Genomic DNA, 24,379 nt, shown 5'->3' on the forward strand with positions numbered 1-24,379 from the left:
TTTGCTCTCTATAGTTAAGAATCTGTTTCTTGGTTTGCCTCTCTTTTTCTCTTTTTTTCCTTTGCTCGTTTGTTTTGTTTCTTAAATTCCACATGTGGTATTTTTCTTTCTCTGACTGACTTATTTCCCTTAGCATAATACTCTCTGGCTCCACCATGTCATTGCAAATGGAAAGATTTCATTCTTTTTTATGGCTGAGTAGTACTCCATTGTATATATGTTCCATAACTTCTTTATCCATTCATCAATCAATGGACACTTGGGCTTTTTCTATAATTCACCTATTGTAGTCTAAGCATTTGAGAAATTCAAAGTCAATGTACTTCTGTTGTGATAAATAGACTTGTTGAATCAACATATTGTACACCTAAACTAATAAACACTGTATATTAACTATACTGGAATTAAAATAAAATAAAATGGATAAAAAAAAGTAAATGCACTTGGGTGAAAGTCAAGGATGAACTTTAACATGGAAAGTATGCATGTGCAATATTATATTTCTCATATCAGTGTTGCATTCCATAAAAATAGCTGATCAGGTTTCAAATGTAAATATTTCACACAAATATGTTTGCATAATTCTATTTTTATCCTATGAATATTAATATATATGGCATTTGTTTAAAGATGTTTATTTAAATTCAACTGCAACAAACATAATTCTCGGTCAAAAGATTTCACATATTATACAGAGAATAGTCCGTGTTACAAAATTATAAACACCATATGAATATAACAAGCGTGCTTGAAAATTTTAAATTAGATTAAATGAGCTTGAAAGATATGGACTAAATGCTAACATATGGAATGTAAGATTTCCAAATGTTAATTTAGTTAACTTTCTTGTAGTAACTATGCACACACATACTACTTTTATGTCTATTTCTAGAAGTAAAATAGTAAACTATAAGATCTATATGAGTAGAACAAGGAGGACATCTTGAGGTCATTCTAGAAATGTACATTTTATTCTTAGGACCCACACACAATTTATGATTTAAAAGATAGTCCTTTAAACTAAGTTAATATGTTCAGTATAAAATGTGTTTTTTCTTCAAATAAAAGGGTAAAGTTTCTCAAAAGCATTTAAATTCACTTAAAAGCATCCTCTCTCTCTCTCCCTTTCTGTTGCTGTCTGTCTCTCTCACACACACACACATGCAAATACTACAAAGAAGATGTTTTTTGCTGAATGATAAGTAAAAATTTAAAATATGCATAAAACTGTACAAACGTTTTAGCGAAACTGTCTTAAATATGTTTCTACAGTAGTAAAATAAAAACTTCTCAAAAATTGGTCCAATGTACTTCATAAATCCACTGTATATCTATTTTGTCCTCCTACTTCTAGAAAAATAGAAATAACACTTAATACAAGGTTTTGAGTCCTGTGTATGTCTTTTCCTATGCACTTTGAGTTAAACCTGGACTCGGAGGACCATTGGCAGAATGTTCTGGCTCTTCAGGGCCACTTGTGACTTTAATACCTTCATCTTCTTTGTTTCCTTCATTGGCCTTATCCAGGGCACCAGGTGAACCAACACAATTAGCATCCTGGTTTGCTTTGTCCAATTCATTGTCAAATTCAATTTTATCTTCTTGATGGTTGCTTTTCTTTATTTGTCCATTCTGGGCAGGATAGGTGCTAGCGATGACATCATATAGGAATTGGTATTGCTCCTAGTAAAAGAAAGAAGCAAGAAAGCTTATGTAATTATTATAAAGAAAGTTTACATAATTATTTTTATGTCAGATGAAAATCAGCAAGAACTAGTCATGTACTTGGAAGTCTTGGATAACAGAATACTACTCTTTTTTTGTTTTTATAAAAAGAACATTTTAAATGGCTTAGTCCCCTTACAGTTCTAAAAGATTGACTGCAGGGTATTCCTCCAAGTTTACCTTGGAGCAACACCAAACATGTTCATTTCCCTCACAGGCCACGTGGTGTCTCATTTCCATGCCTTGGCCCATGATGCCACTTTCTGGGCCTCTCCTCTTGGTTGAATGCCTATGCATCATTCATCTAAGTATCAGAGCAGAAGTCACTTGTTTCCGGAAAGCCTATGCAGATCCCATAGTGGCAAGAGCACATAATAGGCACTCAGCACATTTTTAAAAATCAATTATATGCAAGCTCAATGTCCTGCATAATTAAAAGCTGCATAGATCTGAGTGAGTGATTAAGTTTATATGGTGACTAGTTACGAATTTCCAGACTACCCTCTACCGTTGCAGAAGATCCATGTTGGATTGATTACAAAAATGCCACACTTACTATCCTCTGTGTATCCACACTTGTTGGCAAGGTGACTGCTGACCCTTTCAACAAGAGGTGGAGTCAATTTCCCCACTCCTTGAAGCTGAGCTGGCCTTGTGACTTGTTTAGATAAGAAAATGCAGAGGAAGACAGACTGTGCCAGTTTCCAAGCCTGGGCCTCAAGAGGCCTCACATACTGCTGCCCTACTTCTCAGAATTCTGTTACCTTTATGTGAATATGCCTGGGCTAGTCTTCCAGAGAAGGAGAGACCTGCATTCTACTCACCCCCTGTTGCCAGAGCTAAAGGCTAGCAACTGCCAATCTATTGGTAGTAGGGATCATTTTGGACAAGCCAAACCCCAGGATGCACATCACCAGTGGCAAACCAATGAGCGAGCCTGGTCCAGACTGGCTGAAGCTGACATGATTGGCAGAACTATTTCATTGCTCCAATAGACTATTGAACCATAATAAATGCTTTTTTTTCCCTGCCACTGATTTTGGGGCGGTTTTTACAGGAGTAAAGATGGGAGAAATTAGGGAATTCATGATCATTTGAAGAGATGTTCTTCATGAACTGCCACAATAAATTGCTGGCAAGCTCTAGTTAGTTCTCTTATTTATATTAATAATAATCGAGGGGCACCTGGGTGGCTCAGTCATTAAGCATCTGCCTTCAGCTCAGGTCATGATCTCAGGGTCCTGGGATTGAGCCCCACGTGGGGCTCCCTGCTCAGCAGGGAGTCTGCTTCTCCCTTTCCCTCTGCCTGCCACTCCCCGCTGCTTGTGCTCTTTCTCAGATAAATAAATAAAATCTTTTAAAAAATAAAATATCTTAATAATAATTTAATGTGAATTATCATGTAAAAAAGGAAGTTAGGAAAGGAAAATAGAAAGGTAAATAGAAGAAAAGGAAAGTAGAGGATTGGAGAAGAGGGAGAAGGAAAGAAAGAGAGAGAAGAAACCATCAAAATAAAAATGCAAAACACATCAAAAGCAGCTGTGAGGTCTACTTACAAACGTGGGAACCATTCCTGGTCTAGCTCTGCGGAGAGATTTTACTACTTGAAAAACATCTATCACTTCTTCTGTTTCTGCACTTTCCAAGAGATTTAACAAAGCACAAAAGAGTCCTGTTTGCTGAGATCCATCTCTGTAAAAGGAAGACAAGTTTTAAAAAGAAAATAATCCTACATTTTATGGAGAAAGTGATATTAGAGTAAAAACTGAGAGAGATGAAACGCATTCTTCATTTCGTGTTTATTGTAAATATGTTATTCCGATCTCTTAAGAGCAAAACATTTCTGCTAAATGCATTTTTTGGACAAACATTTTCAATTTGAGAATATAATAATCTTATAGTTTAAAAAAATACTTGTCTCGGGCTTTAGACATATTTTTTTCTTCTGTTTAGTCCCTTATAGATTATAATGCATTTTTGTTTACATCCGAAGTTGTAAGGAAGTTGTTAGGACAAATATTGTAGGACATGGAGATTTAGGGAAGATAAAGACATGCCCAGAAATCAGTAAAACCAGAAATATGGTAGAAATTTTGTATGTTACTAGACCGCATGCTTTCTCTCCTTCTTTCTTCTGCCTCTCTAATGCTTTTTTACAAATGTCCACATTTCTGCATCAATGGAAAAATGATACCTGGTAGAATTATTCATTAAAAGGAGGACAACTCAATGATTTACTTAACTGTAAGAAGCATGTTACATTATAATAAAAATTCAATTTACAGAATATGTTATTAGCAGGATTTTATTTATTGTACATAACTAAGGGACATATAATAGGTATTCAGCCATATCTTAAGAAACACATATAGTTTTAAAGCTTAACCTCACCTTCTTTAGCTTTCTTTCTGCATAAATTTCACCTTTGAAAACTCTAATAAAGACTGGAAAGTCGTGCATCTCTAAGGACTTCATACTAGTGTATGCAATTCTAATAATAATAATAAAGCTTTCTTGAAAATTCTAAAAGCATCTCACTACATTTACATTTCTCATTTTCCTTTATATTTTTATTTTGCATTTACTTTAGTATGTTTCATGTAAATATTTTATATTATGCATCCTTCTTTCAATATCTCTTATTTAAGGTAGATATGTAGGCATATCTCACAGATGAAAGTCAAGGGTCTACATAACAAATTAATAAAGTCAAAAATTATTATATATATTAAAGTCTTTTCAGTTAATATATAACTTAAGATATGTTAACTGAAGGCAAAGCATTCATTCCTCTGGATTCTCTTAACACCTAATAGAGTGTATCAATGCATATAAGCATAAATAAAATGTGATATCCATCCACCTGTCTGTTCATGCATCCTGCCATTCATTCATTAATTCATCCAGGACATATGACATTCTAGATTCAATCTTAGGCACTGGGAGTAAAAGATGATGTGACACTGGTATTAAGAAACTTATAGACTAAAACTATTGCACTATAATATAATCATTGCTATCATATTTCTATAATAGTTATAGAAATTGCTCTTTATGTGGGAGCAAACCTGAGAGAGTGACGGATTCCACAAGAGGCTTTCGCTGTGGTCATGCATTTTATATATCAGGATAAATAGAATTAGAATTAGAATTAATAAGAATTAAAAAATAAATTAGAATTTAACAGGAAGTATAAACCATGAAGTCAGGCATTATGATGATTTTTAGAGAATATTTTATCAAATCCCACCCACCTGCAGTGAATGAGAAGAGGCACATTCTTGTGATGCTTATTCCCTTCAGTGGAATTCTTGGGAAGTTTTTCTTTGAGAGTCTGAATCATAGAGATTAATTCTTTGGGTTCTGCAGGAAGCTCACCCACATTCCAGTTATTATATTGGTACTGGTACACAGTCTGAGAATCTTTCCTCTAAAACCAGAAAAGAAGGGAACATTAATTCAAGTAAGGTTCAGTCCATTTAATAGTTTGATAGTCATACTTTCTTCACAATTACTTTCATTTAACTCCTCTTAAAGTTTTATTCTGAAAATATTATATAGATTTTGCTTTACTTTTATAGAGTAATTTATATTAATTTTTCTACCAGATCAGTTACCAGAACAAAAATACATACTCCTGAAATTATTTACATACCTTGGAATGTCTCAGTTCAAATACACGGAGGGTATAAGCTGAAGATTGTTTGGTGTCTTTCATATCAACTTGTACATCTCCATATGTTTGTTTTTCTTCTTCCCAGTACTGAGCACAGGCTTCCTAGATAAGAAAGAACATGATTCAACAACTTCCACACAAGTGTTCTGTTTGCTTTTTAACATATTCAGGACCCTCTTACTGTCTCTATCTTTCTCTCCTCTCTCTCTTACCCTCCATTCTATTAAACTGAATTACTAATTGTGTTCTAAAATGGAAAGTCACCCATAAAACTCTAAAATCTATCTTAAGTATGGTGGACATCCATTCCACAATACCTGGTGTTTCCTTGTGCAAATCAAGGGAACTGAGAAATAACCAAAGTGGCCAGGACACCACAGGAATGGCTCTGTCACCACTAGTGTAGGTCTTTCAGATCTGTTTCTTCCTTCCATATCCTTATTATCATCACCTCTTCAAAATTTATAGATTGAGCTGATATTGATCATGACCCCTGCAATAACAAGTTTCACTGTCTCTCCAGTGGTCCTTGAGGAAGGAGACTTCATCTTTTGGGGTTTTGTCTCTGTATCTTGATGACCAAAACCATGAGCAGCTCTATGTAAGTTGACTGCATATCTAAGTAAAGGGTCAGATTGAAGAGCAGGTGGATCACAAAAGTGTGTTCTCTCTCTGCAAATGGTTCTGCACCAATTACAGTCACAATTGCTGACAATGATAGGCATTCCTGCCTAAACTAACATTTCAGTTCCTGGCTTTCACAATTTAGATGAAAGAAAAGATTGCTAGGAATTCCATGCTGGAAATCTGAACATGTTATTTCTTTTTTAAAAAAGAAAAAAAAAAAAACATAAAATAAAACATGTCCTATGTCCAGGGGTAGGGGACCAAAGAAAAGACAGAGAGAAAGAGAAGGCATATAGTTGCGTGCTTATGAGAATATTCATTAGATAAGCTTTAACATATGCCAGATAATGTGTTAGGTGCTAAAACTAAGTAAAATCTAATACTAGTGAGATTTTGATAACTCAAGGTGTTAAGGAAAAGATCAAATACACATCACAGGCATTAAGCAGATCAAATTAGATCTTAGGTTCACCTCCTCTAAATTTATAGAATTTTATAATAATAAATATTACATGAACGTAAAGAAGGCAGGATTTAGATAAATTTTTCAAGAGTTCCATCTAGCTAGAAGAAAAGGATCAAAATAGAGGACACATTTATGTACAGGGAATGCCAGTAAATTAAGTCTCAGTGATGAAAATGCAAATGGTGTGTCAAGATTCAGTCAGGAAACCTACTTGTCCAGAATAGAAATTATGATATATGAGGGTCTGGTTATTGAGGGTCTTCAATATCACACTGAGGAGTTTGGTTTTCATTTGAAGAAAATAGAAGGAAAATATGTCTGTTGCTTGTTGTTTGTAGCAAGCAGGGACACTGGGATTGCTGTGCATGAGATGATCTGCAGACGGTGTGTAGGACTGGAGAAGGGGTAGCGTGAGAGACTGTCAGAACCCGGACATGAGATGCCAAAGGCCAACACTTGGATGGAAGATGGTAAGAATGAACAAAGGTAACTTTGTGACAGGAGGGTCAAAAATCCTAGGGTAGAGTAATCAAGCAAGTAATCCAAGAATGGAGAATGATATTTTATGACAGAAAGACTAAAGAAATTTATTCTTTGTTGTTGTTGTTGTTAAGACTTTGGTATATTTTCTTTTCTCTTTTTTTTTATTATGTTAAAAGTACAAACCTGGTCTCCATTCTTCAGCTGTGTCAGCATAACAATAACTTTGACTTTTCTTTGGAATATCATCTGCCAAAAGTCACCAATGGTCTCTTTTAGTGGTCCCTGAGCAGCAATCATCACTTCAGGTTTCCAGTAACTCTTTAAAAAGAGAGAGAGAGAGATTCTGTTACTCTCGCTCACTGATGAAAGAACAATGGATTCTTAAAATAACCATTTGGAAATATTGTCACTTAATTTGATATCAATGTTGTTACATAAAAATATTAAGATCCTTAGACCCAAAACAATGTGATATCTATATGTAAAACACTTATTTAGTTAATGATAAGACTTAGCTAGTAGTGTGAAATCAAGTTTAGAACATACTATCTTAACAAAACTAACAAGTTTTTCTTTCCAAAACTAACTTTAAGAAAAAGTAAATGTAGTTGTAAAAAGAAAATACGTAAGCATTTCAGATTATCTTCATCATGTCTCTACTTTAATCGATGTCTACACAGTCTTATGATAACTCAAAATTAAACTAATATTCTATGACTGTGTTTTAGATAAATTTGGAAAATAAATCCAACTTAGTGTATATGCAAAAAGTATTTACTGAATGACTATAGTTCCTTGTTAGAATTCTCCGTTTACTGAAAAAAAAAAAGTTATGTGACACAGACTCATTTAATCATTCAGATAATCTGAATGAAATTTTTTAGCTATGCAAATATGCAAATTCTTATTTGCCTACAATTTGGGTATCTGAGTAAGTACAAATGTTTTCAAATACTTGTATTTGCTCAAATTGTATTATTTTTCAAATTCATATGAAGAGTCCTACTGGTCATAAATTGTAACTAATAAACATTGTCTCATTTTGTATCAACACATTAGACTTTAATATCTTTAAGTCTTTTAGTAAGTTAAAATATAGTATTAAAAATTGAAATTTTGTGTCAATCAATATATATATATATATATATATATATAGTTATGGCCAAGTGCATCATTCTTTTATAAAATCACTTAATGAATGGCCATAAAAAATATAGATTTTTTTATAATGTCTTCTAAAACACATTTTTTGAAGGGTTAGATCCTGGGCTTTGGAAATGTAAGTACCTACCATTATAAAAGATGCATTGATGTATCTACTTGTTTCCTCTGAGTCACTGTCATCATCAGAAGATTCATCTGAATCATGCTCACTCTCTTTGCTCATCTCCAGTTCATGTTTAAGTGGCACTCTGTTAAAGTCATCTATGTAAAATAAATTAGTAGTAAGTCTTTCTTTAAAATACCAAATCTCCACTTGATTGTCATGTAGAAATTAGAGAAGTGACAGGTTGCATTATGTAAATTTACTGATGTACATGAAATGAGACCCTACATAAAATTCAGTTCATATTGACCAACAAATTATAAAAAAGAAATTTAAGAAAAAGAAGCTTTCAAAAAAGTACCAAGAAAAAAATGGTATATAACACCATAGATATACAAATAGATATAATATTCCATATAATCATTCAATCTTTGACACATATACTTTAGTTTTCCATGGAAAAGCATCATTCTGCTCGAGATGTTTAAAAATACATACATAAGTGTGAAAAAGTAAATAGCTTCGGTAAAAACCTAATTTCTTAATTATATCCTGTTAACATCAAATTAACAATCTTAATTAAATAGGTATCTCAGGTGATTATTATTCAATCAAGAATATTATTTAGTCCATAATTTCTCACTGCTTCTCAATTTCTTTAATCTATAATATCCTGATCAAATGATCTGTGATCTGATTAGCTACATCATATTCAATTCCAGATTTTGAACTAATATTTATAAGGACTTTAGAAATTAACTAGGTCAACCATACATCAGTATGATTTATTTGGTTGTCTAGCTAATAGTGTGAAATCAAGTTTAGAACATACAATCTTAACAAAACTAACAAGTTTTGCAAATGTATAAAAACAAATGAATAAAATGAAAGTTCTACCAGACATAATCCTACAAAATTCTTAAATAACAGAATTCAAGTCAAGTATTGAAACTACATATGCTAATCTGTTAAGTTTGATGATTAACAGTTTATAGGGTATTTTTTACCTACTGTCAATCTCTCAGATAGGAGGAAGGTATAAAGAGAAAACAGAAAGAAAAAAAGGAAGTAATGGTTGTTATTGGCAATTACCCTGAAGCAAATAAGTGAAATAAACTAAAGATGAGGGAGAACTAGTAAAGTGGACTTGGCCTTTTTTCTCCCAGCTTCAGAGGTTATGTGTTTCTGACAGTCATTTCTGAAATAATTGGTAGAAAGAAAAGACTGAATACAGCCTATCCTCCAAAGCCCACTGTGCATGTTTGGGGTGCAAAGTATTTGCTATAATTAAATTTAAATAGCCCATTAGCTATTCTCTACTGTCAACCAAATGTTGAAAACTTGCTTCAAAATCATCTGTGTGTGTGCATCCAAAAAAAGAGTTTAATTTTATCTGATGCCAAAGAATAACATAAAATGAGCTACATACATGGAATGACGTAAGAATTCCTGTTTTTGTTTTTATTTTGTTCTTGATTTCCAATGTGCTGTGTCCTCCAGCTCCTATACGAGGGAAGTCTCTGAGGGTGGAAAAATAGAATGGAACACTGCTTTTAAAATGCAAGTTGTGATTTTGTTTATTATTGTGGCAAAAGACGTTCCCTAAAGAAAAGTATTACATCAAGTTTTGTGAAATGTGCATACTTTGCCTATGGTTCATAATTTTTAAGTTTGCCTCTGAATTTTTCCTTTTAATTTTTCAGGCATTTAATATTTTTGACATGGCGAGTTTGAACTCAGGATATACAATTATATAACAAAATAGGTTCCTACTTAAGAGCGGCTGGAGAACAAAATAGCATGGTTTGTTCTTGTATAAGTTGAAGCACTGTATCTATGTTGATGATTATCCATATTGCAAAAGGCAGTGGTACATTACTTGAAATGATCAGTAATAAACTCTCCAAATACAGCATTCACAGAAGACTTGGCTCATACTTTGAATAATTGATATCTCATTTGCTTACGCCTTCCCTACTGCTTTCCCTCCCATTCACAGTAGCTGATAAGTCAGCAAGACCTATCATTTCTTCTGGGGAAGCTCTCAAACACTTTTGCATTTCTCTCTTTCTACTTAGTACAGTCCACTTTCATTTCTCACTTGAAAACACCAACAGTTTCTTAACTGTCCTCTTTATCTTCAATCTCACTTGCTCTAATCCTCTTAAAAACACGAAACAGAGTCCCACTGAGGCTCCTCAGCAGTTTGCCATCATTGGGAGGAAGCATCCAACTGCACAAAAAACCTTCAGGGATGCACTCTTGATTGTCTGTCCAGCCTCACCCTTTGATGGTCCCCTTCCACTTCAGCCATCCAACTTCCTCAACTCTGGAAAAGGGCCGAATTGTCCTTTAACTCTTGTGAGTTTTATGCTTGGACTACTCTTTTCCCTTGTCACTCTGCTAATTTCTACTTGCTTTTTAACTATCAGTTTAAATGTCATTTATTCTGGAAGATCTCTCTGCCTGCAACCCTTTCTTCGCATTGGTCCTTAAATAAATATTTGTCAAGTGGATGAGTAATCTAAACCGAAAGAGCTCATCATATACGGTTCAGTAGGATTTTATACACACACAAATATATGTGCATGGGATGTATGTGTGTATATATATGTATATATTTTAATATGGTGCACTCTTTCAAACTAAATATGGCACCCCGTTTCAAACCCCATGCATTGCTGTGTAACTGAATGAATGAAAACCTCATCATTGACTACTAGGCCACTTGAACTCACCTTAATGAACAGCATGGAGGCTGATGCCTTGGAAAACATCACACTTTTTGCTTGTCAGAATGGTCACCCAGGGTCCCCAGCCTCTAGCCAATACCCAGTATTATAGATAAAACTAATGGATTACTCTCATTTAAGACAGGAAGGGTTTTTCACACTTTAGTCCTTGCTACGAGTCTCAGCCTCCCAGTGCATCCATATTTGCTAGAGCTCTATTACTAAATAATTATCTAAATAGTTATCATCAAATACAGCTCGGTCTCTTACATCTCACCTATCAATGTCTTCCTCTCTTCTCTCTGGTACTCAGGGTCTGTCATCTGTAAACTGCCATCCACCTTAATGCTTTTCTCCCAACAGTTCCTTCACTTTTTTTGGTTGGGGAAGGGGGAGGGGGTGGTACACCAGGTGAAACCTGAGGGTCTCTTGAGAACATCACCAAAAACTCAGCAGTAGCTCTTTTTTAAAAAACTGAATTCCCCACTCATACCCCATATACATCACAGCTTGAAGGAAAGATACGTACTGTCTTTTCTACCTGTTTCTGCTTATAAACTGGTTCTACTCATTTCTCCTTCAAAAAGCCCAGTTACTTTGATTTTCCTGACACCATGTCATATTTCTTTGACCTTTGTTAGAGGCTTCAGGTACTGATTACTGGATCACTCCACCCCCTTTAATTTTAGACTTGCCTAATTTTTCTCCCCAGGTCTGTCATAATTCTTGGTTACTTCAACGTTGACAAGGATGATCTATGCAACATCTAGTCTCTTCTTAGCTTCCTTACCTCCTTTGTGCCCTTTCCCTCTACTCTTCCGCCATCCACTTTCTCCATTCTACCTTTGTAAGTTTCATTTCAAGCATTCATTTAAAAATTACAATTTCAACCATCTCATTATTGAAAATTACCTCTTTTCTCCCTCCTTCTTTATTCTAGTATCTTCAGTCTAGCCATGTGCAATTCTATCAAAACCTTCCACATACCATCCTTACTACTTTCCTTATGTGCCCCATGTCCTTCTGTGGCCAATTTGCTCTTTATCATCCACCACTATATCATACATTTGCGAACACCCTCAATTCCTTTTTCTCCAACTTTCAAATAGTCACTTTAAGAAATCCTAGATGAGTTTAACCCAACCATCTGTATACACAGCCCCTATTTGTACTGTTTCTATATAAAACAATAAAACCAACTGACTCTCTTTAAATTCATGACCATAGATTTCAAATGATCCAACAACAATTTCCAGCAATCTACTATCTTCGCCTAGGGAGATTGCTTTGCTACTTTGGTATAACTGTTTCATCTACTTTCCCCTTCCTCAAGCATAAGTTCTTCTTTGCCCTACTCACTCCTGTCCCCCTAAACTTTTTAACTGATGATCTTGCTTCATACACTCTTTAGAAAGAAAAGGCAATTGACAAGAACTGCCTCAACTTCTTATCACCAAATCTACCAAGTAACCTACATCTTTCCTCTCATTTCTCATTTTCTGTCTTCCTTTATGCTTAAATGGAATAATTTCACTGTTTCTATCAGTTATAGTCACTACCTGTGACCTGGGTTACACTCTCTCACCATGCCCACCTGCAAATCACTTTGGCTCTTGTGCCCAAAACTGTACTTGACACAGAGCAAAAACCTAATCCTATTTGTTCAGTGACAGAATTTACTCTTTCTTTTAGTGACTTTACATACGAATGTTTAAATTACATTTATAAGTGTTTTCAAACAGCATATATGTATATGCGGTTTAGCAGGATTAGTGTACTGAAATGTGGTTGATTTGTCAGCTAAAAGAGCAAGAAAACAGCAATTAAACATCTTTCTACTCAAGACTACTCTGGTAGCCTGCTGGTTCTTCCACTATAATCTTCTGGGGGATTGTGTTACCTAATTACTGTATGCTCCACCCCCCCTCCATCCTCACTTTGAACCAAAACATTAAACAATTCTGCATTTGATTAAAAACATGTTCCTGGTCTTGTGAAACTCTCCAATTTGACCAGTTTGGTAGTTTACAGAAAGTTTCAGTAAACTGGAAAATCGTAAGAGAAAAGTTACAAAACTTTTTTTTTTTTTTTTTTTTTTTGACAACTGAGCAATTTGGAGATAGCTTTGAGAATTCTCTGAATGAGTGAACTACATCCTGGGCTAGCTTTCAGAGTAATAGCCCAATGAATAGATTAGGACACATGTATTTATACTTTAGTTTCTGTCTACCAGCTCCAGCCAGTTAAACTTCCTAAGAAGTCATAAACTCCTCTAATTATTTCCTTTACAAACCAAAACCAGATGTAGTTTTAAAAGGTGAGATGCTACATTGCCTTTGGGGGACCAATTTTGTGGGTATATACTATTATTTTGACACTTTGTTTTATACCAGCTTAATGAGAAATGGTTAAAAGTGTGGGCTGTAGACACAATTCTAGTCTCTAGACACATTAAACAAGTCTCCTACGTAACAGCTTTGCACTTTCAGGCATTTCTCTTAAATTCTCTGTGTCTTAGTTTCCTCATCTGTGCTCCACTGGTTATGGTAAGGCCCAAATTCAAGAACCATGTCAAACATATAGTGCAGCACTAGAAAATAGCCCTCAATGAAAGTTATCCATAATTATTATTATCACTATTGTTATCACTATTATTACCTGGAATTCAGCTTCTAGTGGAGATGGCTCGCTGGGTGGATCTCTTTTCTTCATGTTAAATAGACACGAGTGTAATTCAGACAAACTCACTTCTGTTTCCCCAAATTGATTGTATTCCACCAAGGCCTGATGGATCAAGATATACTGTGCCTACAATTCCAAAGAAAAATATGGATAATTAACCAATAACTTACAGTCCTATAAATCACATTTAAATAAATTATGCATCTCCATAATTTTGCTCATATTGGGACAATGTATGCAAAAGAAAACTGATACCTATAACATTTGAGTATTACGGAATTTGGCTCTCACAATTCTCTGGAATGTGAGCAAATTCCATATCAGATTTTTTTTCCAGGAAAAAATAGCTCGCTAAATAGATTAAATATCTACTATATAGTGCATAACTTCTATTTTATTTTTAAAAATTAGAAAAGCATTGTCTGTTACTCCCTTCAGTGATTATTATTGATCCACCAAGTCAAATCACTAATACATAAAACTATAATAAATTTCACACTGTATCTAAGAGGAAAAGAATGCAAATTGATATTCCATAGAACACATTTTTTAAATTTTACTTTATTATGTTATGTTAATCACCATACATTACATCATTAGTTTTTGATGTATGTTCCATGATCCATTGTTTGCGTATAACACCCAGTGCTCCATTCAATACGTGCCCTCTTTAATACCCATCACCAGGCTAACCCATCCCCCCACTCCCCCTCCCCTCTAGAACCCTCAGTTTGATTCTCATAGTCCATAATCTCTCATGGTCATAGAACACATTTTTAAAAAGAGTTTTCTAGAATCTTTTATTTTTTTTTTTATTTTTTATTTTTTAAAGATTTTATTTATTTATTTGACAGAGAGAGACACAGTGAGAGAGGGAACACAAGCAGGGAGAGTGGGAGAGGGAGAAGCAGGCTTCCCGCGGAGCAGGGAGCCCGATGCGGGGCTCGATCCCAGGACCCTGGGACCATGACCTGAGCCGAAGGCAGACGCTTAACGACTGAGCCACCCAGGCGCCCTAGAATCTTTTAAAACAGAGGAATTTATTTAAAAAAAACACACTATGCCAAATCTACATTTAACAACTCCTAACTTTTTATCATATTTGAATCCACTATTTTTAAATAAATGACATATTTCTGATAAAGTTCAAGCCTCTTTAACCACTTACTCCAGTTCCCTGACTTTGACTGTATCCTTTTACCCCATTTACTTTTTCCATAGGAAATAATTTTTCTTTTTCTTTTTCCTGGTTGACAATCTGCTTTTATACTTCTGCACTAATATTTGTGTATCTATAAACATTGTACATTTTTTGTGTGCTTCTTTAAAGTTCTATAAATTGTATCTTATATGTTTCATTCAGTGATTTTATTCACTCATGGTATTCATCTGAGCATCTATAGATAGATACAGACCAAGAGTATTCCTTTCAACTGCATAGCATGCATTGTAGGGCTTCCATATGTCTACATTTTGTTTGCCCTTTCTCCCATAGATATGAATAAAGTATTTCTTTTCTTTCTTTCTTCTTCTTCTTCTTTTTTTTTTTTTTGCTATTCTATCGATGCTGAATTCAATGAACATTCTTGCACATGTTTCTAGTTGTGCATCATTTGCAAGTGCTTCTCTTGAGTATAAACATACACATAGAATTGCTGGGTCAAGTGAAGAAATTTTCAATAATAACCATCACTTACAATTACTGGCTACATACATGTGCCAGGGACTTGCTTACATACTTTCCTTGGATTACCTTTTCATCAAAACTCTGTAGGGTAAATATGTCATTATCTCCATTTTACAGATGACTTAATTGAGGCACAGAAACATTAAAAACTTGTGAAAGGATGCACAGTGTTAAGAATTAAAGGCAAGATATGAACTTTGGAAGTCTAGTTCTAAAATCTGAGCTCTTAATCACTATACTATCCTGTCTCCCTGTTTTTAATTTTATGAGATTCTGCCAGATTCGTTTTCAGTGTTTTTATTTATTTATTTTTCCTTTCTGACACCTGTAAATGGTATTTTATTATTTATGTATTTGTTTATATATTTTAGAATCACCCTTCTTCTATAGTACTTTTAGCCACTAATGCAAAATGCTTCTAACTATGATTGGTGCTTATCAATTGATTTAGTTTTCAGGAAATTAAAAGAAAACTATTTTCACCCACTGTTTAAAGTGTGACATCATTAGTTTTTGATGTAGTGTTCCATGATTCATTGTTTGCGTATAACACCCAGTGCTCCATTCAATACGTGCCCTATTTAATACCCATCACCAGGACTTTTTTTAAGATCACTATTCCCCCCACAAAAAGATTTCAGTCAAAAAGCAAAAGGGAGAATAGAGATCGAAGGTTAGCACATATCTCCATACCTCCACTTGAACCATCAGGCATCTCTGTCTCCTTAGCTTGACGACATAACCATAAACATCGACTTTGTTTTCTGCTTCCAGGCCTTCTAGCATGGCATCAATTCCAATGTAAGTGCCTGTGCGTCCAACACCAGCACTGACAAAACAAACAAACAAACAAACAAAAAAAGTGAAGGCATGATTGTGGCAGGGAAATGAGTGGAAAAGCTGACGGGGTGAAGCAGAGGAAAGAATAGAAGTTTCTCCTCACAGACTGTTTCCCAAAACAGCAATTGCCAAAGGGAAGGATGTCCCTAACAACCTCAAGGCAAGGATTGGAATAGCCCTGGCGCCTGCTGTGGGGCTTCATTTACCTGCAGTGCACCACAATGGGGCCGCTGAAGAAGTTGCTGAAAGCGTTCACTCTCCTTCGAAGCTTGAGAAGCAGGTGAGGGTCTTCAGGCACCCCATGGTCTGGCCAGCTGGTGAACTGAATGTGAGTCACCTCTCTTCCGGTGGCTTTCTCTTTTTTCTAGGCGAGAGATAATATTTGCTTTGAGATTTTTTTTTCAAAGCAAACTACCTGACAAATAAGTGGAAGGGGGGCTAGTACCCAAAAGTCCTCATGCAAGTTTTTCAGCCATGATAACATTTTCCTTTCCAATGAATAACCAGTAGTTGAGATGTCATGCAAGGTTGGCATGCACTGACCAGTAAGCAATAACTTACCAGTGAGGTAAGTAAGGTATGGTAAGTTAGCTGAGGCTGCTAGGAACTTTCATGCTGCCATGCCAAAAACAAACAACAAACACACACACCAAAAAAATGGGGGTGTTTGTGGGTTGAAAAAGATATAAAGCAAAGGCCATTCTCACAGCTGTTTGAAATACTTCCGCTTGGTAGGCCAGGACATTTTCTTCATGTGAAGAAAGTCTGATAAATTTTTCTGTTAATGCTGTATTTCTTAGGCCGTCTTATATTAGAAATGTCAGGGAGGGAGACGACGGGGGAGCCAACTGGGAAAGGGAGACAACTGGGGAAACTCAGCCCCAGACTACAGTTCACATTTGTCCCAATTTCAAGGTAACCGCTACAAAATGAGTAATTCATACTTCTCTGAGCTGGTATGAAGAAGATACCCCTACATTTACATAGCAGAAGAAACAACAAAACTTGGTTGGTTGTAATTTTCTGATAGGAAATAATTATATTAAATAAGAATAATAATGAGACCAATCAATATAACCAGATCTACATATGATCCATATATATGGACAGGGGGTCTCATGCCTAAGTCCATCATGTATTTTAGCATCAACTATTGATTGGGACCAACTGTCCCACAGCCCTCTGTGGGCTCAGTAGTTAGTAAAGCCATGGGAGCCTTAGAAGTCCTTGGAAGAAACACACAATTGTTGGGGGGTATTTTTTGCATCTTTAACCCGTTTTAAGATACAGTCACATCCATAAAGTTCATTCATTTAAATGATAAAATGTTTTATTATATTCCCAGAGTTGTAAAATCCTCACCACTATCTAATTACAGGACATTTTCATTACCCCCCAAAAGAAACCCTTACTGATTAGCAGTCATCCCTCCTCCTGCTTCATTTTCCTCGGTTCCAAGCAATCCTAATCAATGTTCTGTCTCCATAAATTTGCCTATTCTGGACTTTTCATAAAAATGGAATACTAGGGGTTACCTGGGTGGCTCAGCCAGTTAAGTGTCTGACTCTTGACCTCAGCTCAGGTCTTGATCTCAGGGTTGTGAGTTCAAGCCCCACATAGGGCTCCATGCTGGGCATGGAGCCTACTTAAAAAAAATAAATTAAAAAAAAAATAACAAAAAATGGAATCCTATAACATGTGTGAGGACCTCCATTTTAACTATTATCTAAGGCCACACTGACAGTTTTCTTTTCCAAACTAAACATTTCATCTTTACTACATAGTTAGAATTTTATATTTCTTACAGCAGTCTCTAATTGTGCCATTTGTTTTTTGTTTTTGGTTTTGGAGCAAAAAAGTTAGGTTTATTAAAGCATGGGGACAGGACCTGTGGGCAGAAAGAGCTCTCTAATTGTGCAGTTTGTGTAAGTATTCTTTCCATAATAGTAACAGGCCCATTGAGAAAAGGGCCAGTTTATCATTCATTCAATAATTCAATCATTTATTCAACACCGTTAGTGAGCTCTTTTCTTTATATGTCAAGTCACAGCATTTTATATATATATATATATATATATATATATATATATATATATTTTTTTTTTTTTTTTTTTTTTAAGAAGGAGACTGGGGTGTGGGGAAGAGGAAGAGAAAATCTTAAGCAGGCTCCACGCCTGGCATGGAGCCCAATGTGGGGCTCGATCCCATGACCCTGAGATCATGACCTGAGCCAAAATCAAGAGTTGAACGCTTAATCGACTAAGCCACTCAGGTGCCCCTACAGATACTTTTGATATGATTTGGACAAATACTACTTTCACCAGTGATTCAACTTGACCCTGTTGGCTCGTGTTATTGTTCTAAGGTAACCCTTCCTCATGTAGGTTGTTAAAAATATTTTTTCTTAGATATATTATAATTTCTTACATTTAATTTCATTCCATAATTGTATTTTTAGACAACTCATATAAAAATAAAAATTAGGTAATAAAACAAACTCACATTTGTAATGTTCAACTTCTGAATGATATAATCTGGACATCTTTTGTGCTCGGTGATCTTTACAATGACATCTCCGAAAGCCCGTGTACCTTCTTCCATTGATGGCCAGTATTCTGCACACTTGTTCTATATTTCAGAAAATAATAATAATTTTGTTTTTTCATTAAAACAAATTTGTTTTTGGAGATTCTTTAAAAAACAAAACAAGCAAAAATTATTTATCTGAAATTCTCAAAACATTTGTGTATTCTCCTTTAAGCACAAATACACCCTAAGCTGTGATGCTTGAAATGTATTCCATTTCCCATTAACGTGTCCTGAAAGATTTCTTCATACTACCTAGCAGAAGGATTATCTTCCCAGGCTTAGCTGCATATTAAAAGGGGATGGGCTCAGTTGTCAGCAAAAATGATGCGGTTGCATGTGGTTAATTTCAGGCTGGAGGATAGGGAGGCTTTCACGCTTCCTAAAGTCCTATTACATGAATTACCACCTATCTGCCCAAGGACAGTTTTGTTTTAAGTATTCACAAGTACTTGTGAAATCAGCACACTGAAATATGCTAAACTTATAACAATACTGCAAAGAAATGGGAATCAAATGTAAGTCCCACAATTAAGCAGAAACACTTAAACTTTATTCATATATACATTTAGGTATGTACATATTTTGTTTTTCTACACGTATGAAAAGTTTAAATCAAGAGTTATACTGAGTAAAATAGAAAACTGTCCGTTTTAGTCATCAAGCACATATGTGTGGGTTTTTTTTTGAAATGTGATTCAACACTCTCTTTTCCTAACCTCAATCTTCACACTATGACTCTTACCCTGTTTCCTTCTTCACATCGAGTGACCATGACAATGACCGTGGCTTTCTGTTCCCAGATCATCCTCCAGAAATCATCAACAGTTTCATCCCTGGGACCTAGGAGGTAAATAAATGCCAACTGATAAATATCTTCTTAAAAGTGCTATGAAACAATTTTCAAAAAGAATGTTAGACTATCAGATAAATTACCTTGTGCAGCAATGTATTTCCTGGGTTCTTTGAAGCCCTGTTCAAAACACACACAAAGGTGTATCATTTATTGAACACTCAATTATTCATTTACATGCAAAATTGTGAGTTAAAGGATGTTGATTTAGATCCACCATTTCTTGGTTGCAGATTTCTCTGAACATTTTCAAATTTTAAAGGGGATTTTATTAACACGTGGTCACCCACTGAACTGTGCAAAACATATTAGCATTTACAAACAATATTCATGGCTTTCATGTGTCTTTGCTGTATACCCAAAACTATTTTAGAAACTAGATTTCATCCTCATCTGGGATGGTGCAGCAATTTATAAAAGTAATCCAGATATTCTTATATTTTATGTCCTGCCAACCTTACAACACCATCTGTGACAATTTAAACCATTGTACAAGCCATATAGTTGCTTTTGGGATTTTTCCTCAATTTCTTTCAATAAATCATTCTGAGATGATCCACACACTTCTACCATTTATTTTTTTTAAAGATTTTTATTATTTATTGAGAGAGATAATGATAGAGAGCATGAGAGGGGAGAGAGTCAGAGGAAGAAGCAGACTCCCTGCTGAGCAGGGAGCCCGATGCGGGACTCGATCCCGGGACTCCAGGATCATGACTTGAGCTGAAGGCAGTCGCTTAAACAACTGAGCCACCCAGGCACCCCACACTTCTACCATTTAACTAGTGCTGGGATAGACTGCGGATTCCCTAGACTCCTTCTCTGCCATTGTAGATAAAAGATACAATAACTTTCATTTAATTACCTACAATGTCTGCTTTTTCCATTCCTATTATCAAAGCAAAGAAGGAATACAGAGGCAGATAAGATATTGTGCTAATTTCTTCCAAATTATCCCATATTCCTTAAATTTACTTCAACAATCAGAGAAGCCCTTCAGAAAGATAACCTTTGCCCACTCGATGAAATATAGTTACATGGGCCACAAAAATTCAGGATTAATATCAGTAACCTCTTGAAACTTCTATCTCATGATGTAGTATTATTCATATATTAACTTATTTGACACTTATTTATTGAGGGACTATAATATGTCAAGTGACTATCCAAAAGCTGAAGACATGCTTTTCAGGGGCTCCCAGCTCTGGTGGAGAAAAATAAGTATTAACTCAATACCGTGATTACCATAGATATTTGAATAGAAATTCTAAGTTTTTTTTCAGAGACTACCTAAATCCTTATAAAATCTGTTCTAAATTTTCTTTGAAAAACAATGTGGAAGAAACACTAGGTACTAAAATAAAGTTTATCAGTGCTAATTGTGAAAACTTACAGAAGTTACCTGCAGAATCAGTTAAAATAGAGGTTAAAATTATGACACATACTTGTAATTATCTTTAGACCATGACCTCACATTTGTAAGTGTTGCTTGTCATTATAAACAAGCCTTTTGATGATCATATTAAAAAGGAATAAAGTAAGAAATTGTATTGTGAATATCATGAACACATGTCAATGGAAGAGATATTTGTTGCTTGGGATAGAACTTGCAGAGACAACAGTAAGCAAGGATACAAAAAGTGTCATGTATCAAACAAAGTGGATGGGAGGCGAGACATTTGCACTGGTTAGAGTGCCATCTCTAGAGACAGAATGCTTGAGAGGATAAATCCCAGCTCTGCTTCTACTTGCAAAAAATGGTGAAGAAGCATGTTTCATAAACGATCCAAGTAAAAAATATTTTTAAATTCTGCTATAATTTTACGTAATCCACGTGTATAGGATTGAATAACATTCCTCAAAAACTCATATCCAGTCAGAATGTCAGAATGTGATTTGATTTGCATATAGGATCTTTGTGGAAGATGGGCTCTACGGACTGAGGACAGTCCCTCATTCTAACGACTGGTGTCTTTATGAGAGAAGGGGGACATAGTGATGTAGAATCACACAGGAAAGAAGGTCAGATTAGGGTGATACAGCTGAAAGCCAATGAAGGCCAAGTATTGCCAGGAGCCACCAGAAGCTAGAAGAGGCAAGGGAGGGTTTCCCTCAGACCCTGCAGAGAGAGCTTGGCTCTGCTGACAGCTTGATTTCAAACTTCTTGTCTCCAGAATTTTGAGAGAATAAATTTATGTTGTTCTAGGCCACCCAGGTTTTTGGTGCTTTGTTATGTCAGTCCTAGGAAACTGATACATCATGTGAATGAATAAATAAATAAATAAATATGATTTGACCATTTTACCTACTTCACTGAAAGTTTATATATTCACGTAGATCGAAACAAACCTCAATTTCAATTTTTTTCTCTAAGAAAAGTTTATGAATTACCCTATAAACCAGCATAGACAGTAGCATGATATACACTTTGTCAACCATTTGACTTTCAAGACAATTTTTGTTCATTACTCTTTTGGCAGTCTGTGGAAATAAGCCTTCTTCATACATTGCTGGTGGAATGTAAATTGGTACAACCCTAGTGGAGGACCATTTGGAAATGTCTTTTAAAATTGCTAATGCATATTCTCTTTGACCTAGAAACTCTTCTTTTAGGAATTTATCCTAGATATACTAAAACCCAGTGTAAAATAATGAGTCAAGATTATTCATTGAACCATTGTTTGTAAAAGCAGAAGATTAGAAAACACATTTAATGTCTATTAATATAGGAACCGATTAACTAAATCACAATTCAGCTACAACATGAATGACTCAGAAGATATAAAAAAAGATGTAGAAATGCTCTACATCCAGGCTCAGCAAGCTACAACCTTGTCTGATTTTGTAAAAAAAAAAAAAAAAAAATTGGAACACATTCACATTGCGTATTGCCTCTGGAAGTGTGGCAACTAAACTTCAGAGCTAAGTAGGTGTGACAGAAGTGCTATGTCCTGGAAAACGCAAAATATTTGTTGTCAAGTCCCTTACAGAAAAAATTTTGCTAATCCTTGCTTTTGTAGTGATATTTTACATATATATATAATATATATATAAATACATATATATTACATATATATTAATATATATCACATATGTGTATAAAGCATGGCACAGAAAAATGTGAATACCATGTTAAAATTTTTAGGTAAAGAAGAGGATAAAGAATGTTGGCATATTCTTGTTTATAAAGAAACTGGCTGGATCAATAAGAAACAACATAGAGGTTACTTCTTCTGGTAAATGGGAAATGGGGCAAATGGTGGATTGGTGGAAGGAAGATTTTTTTCAGTCCCTCTCTATTTTTATACCACTTAATAAAAGTGGTATAAAAATAAGTTATACCACTTAACTTTTTTTTTTAATTGTGCGGTGCTTTATTTATTTAACAATTATATAATAAATAACATTTTAAAATATTTTGGATACATTAACCATATGCAGCATTCCATTTTGGGTAAATATAATGAACAAATGATCTGGGTCAATGAAGAACATCTCTGCTGAAATGCAATGTTATATAACTGGAGCACAATAGTTTGGAGTCAGGCAAACTTGGGTTTGAATCCCAACTCAACATTTTACTAATTGAACAAGGGCAAGGATAACTAATTCACCAGAGCCTCCCAGTCCTCACCTCTCACCTCTACAGTGAGCATGGTACACATGGCCAGGGAAAATGTGGGGCTCTTAAGAGAAATACATACATAGATCATTTTGTCTAATATCCAGCACAGTGTAGGCACCAGAGTATTTTAATTATTAGTATCTTTTTTGGTAGAGAAAAATTCTATAAAATACCTAGTACCAATAACAAATAATATTTCTTGCAGATATTAATGATTTTTTGTTTATCTCAGTGACCTTAGGGGTTTACTTCAAACTATTTCTTTTTTTTATTAATTTTATTTTATTATGTTATGTTAGTAACCATACATTACATCATTAGTTTTTGATGTAGTGTTCCATGATTCATTGTTTGCCTATAACACCCAGTGCTCCATGCAATACGTGCCCTCTTTAATACCCATCACCGGGCTAACCTGTCCCCCCACCCCCCTCCCCTCTAAAACCCTCAGTTTGTTTCTCAGAGTCTATAGCCTCTCATGGTTCGCTTCCCCCTCCAATTTCCCCCCTTCATTTTTCCCTTCCTACTCTCTTCTTCTTTTTTATTCTAATAATATTTCTAAAATTTTGCCATGACAAAGAAGGACTGAATGGAGTGCATAGATACAAAAAAAATGAAAATGATCAATGGCAAAACAACAAAGATAGAAAATAATCTGGCAGTTATGCATTTTTACTCACATCAATATAGCTGGCATTTATATAATTTGACCCTGCATCTCCATTTATATCAGAGAGTTCAACACGGTTATAATCATCTGTTCGAAGAAAAGAAATATACATAAGTGAAATAATGAATAATCAAGTAGCCTAAATATATAGAGATCCAATTCTCAATGAGTACTTACAAGGAAGGATGTCAACATAACGGTTTTTGTTCTGGTTAAAGGGTTTTCGAGCATCCTTGATAGAAAACTTGCTGAACACCCGTGGAATGCTCTGAAAGACATGAAGATCCTTTGGGTCATAGCGGATTCAAGAAAAATAGTTTTCCCCTTGCCACTTATCATTTTGAGCAAAAGAGACATCCTATAACATATTTCCTTTATGCTGATAAGCAAGCTGTTTCTGGTAATTGAAATTAACACTATTAGAAATTATGCAAAAAACACCTAAAAAATGAATGATGGG

The 24,379-nt window shown here is 35.0% G+C and overlaps 1 protein-coding gene across 1 annotated transcript in view; it reads right to left on the bottom strand.

Moving 5' to 3' along the window:
* Window positions 1-645: 645 nt before the first annotated feature.
* PTPRC (protein tyrosine phosphatase receptor type C) overlaps window positions 646-24,379 on the bottom strand; it is a 119,558-nt gene continuing 95,824 nt past the window's right edge. The window contains exons 16-30 of the mRNA XM_032422180.1: window positions 24,097-24,187; window positions 23,930-24,006; window positions 19,708-19,744; window positions 19,517-19,614; window positions 18,688-18,813; window positions 16,392-16,549; window positions 16,039-16,174; window positions 13,635-13,784; window positions 9,674-9,764; window positions 8,269-8,402; window positions 7,161-7,295; window positions 5,381-5,503; window positions 4,980-5,155; window positions 3,282-3,417; window positions 646-1,683 (exon numbers count right to left, since the gene is read on the bottom strand). Coding sequence (XP_032278071.1) covers window positions 1,408-1,683; window positions 3,282-3,417; window positions 4,980-5,155; window positions 5,381-5,503; window positions 7,161-7,295; window positions 8,269-8,402; window positions 9,674-9,764; window positions 13,635-13,784; window positions 16,039-16,174; window positions 16,392-16,549; window positions 18,688-18,813; window positions 19,517-19,614; window positions 19,708-19,744; window positions 23,930-24,006; window positions 24,097-24,187 — 1,944 coding nt within the window. The 3' untranslated portion in view covers window positions 646-1,407. The remainder of the gene's footprint in view (window positions 1,684-3,281; window positions 3,418-4,979; window positions 5,156-5,380; window positions 5,504-7,160; window positions 7,296-8,268; window positions 8,403-9,673; window positions 9,765-13,634; window positions 13,785-16,038; window positions 16,175-16,391; window positions 16,550-18,687; window positions 18,814-19,516; window positions 19,615-19,707; window positions 19,745-23,929; window positions 24,007-24,096; window positions 24,188-24,379) is intronic.

This window comes from Phoca vitulina, unplaced genomic scaffold, assembly GCF_004348235.1.
Source record: "Phoca vitulina isolate PV1807 unplaced genomic scaffold, GSC_HSeal_1.0 scaffold26, whole genome shotgun sequence".
NCBI lineage: Eukaryota > Metazoa > Chordata > Mammalia > Carnivora > Phocidae > Phoca > Phoca vitulina.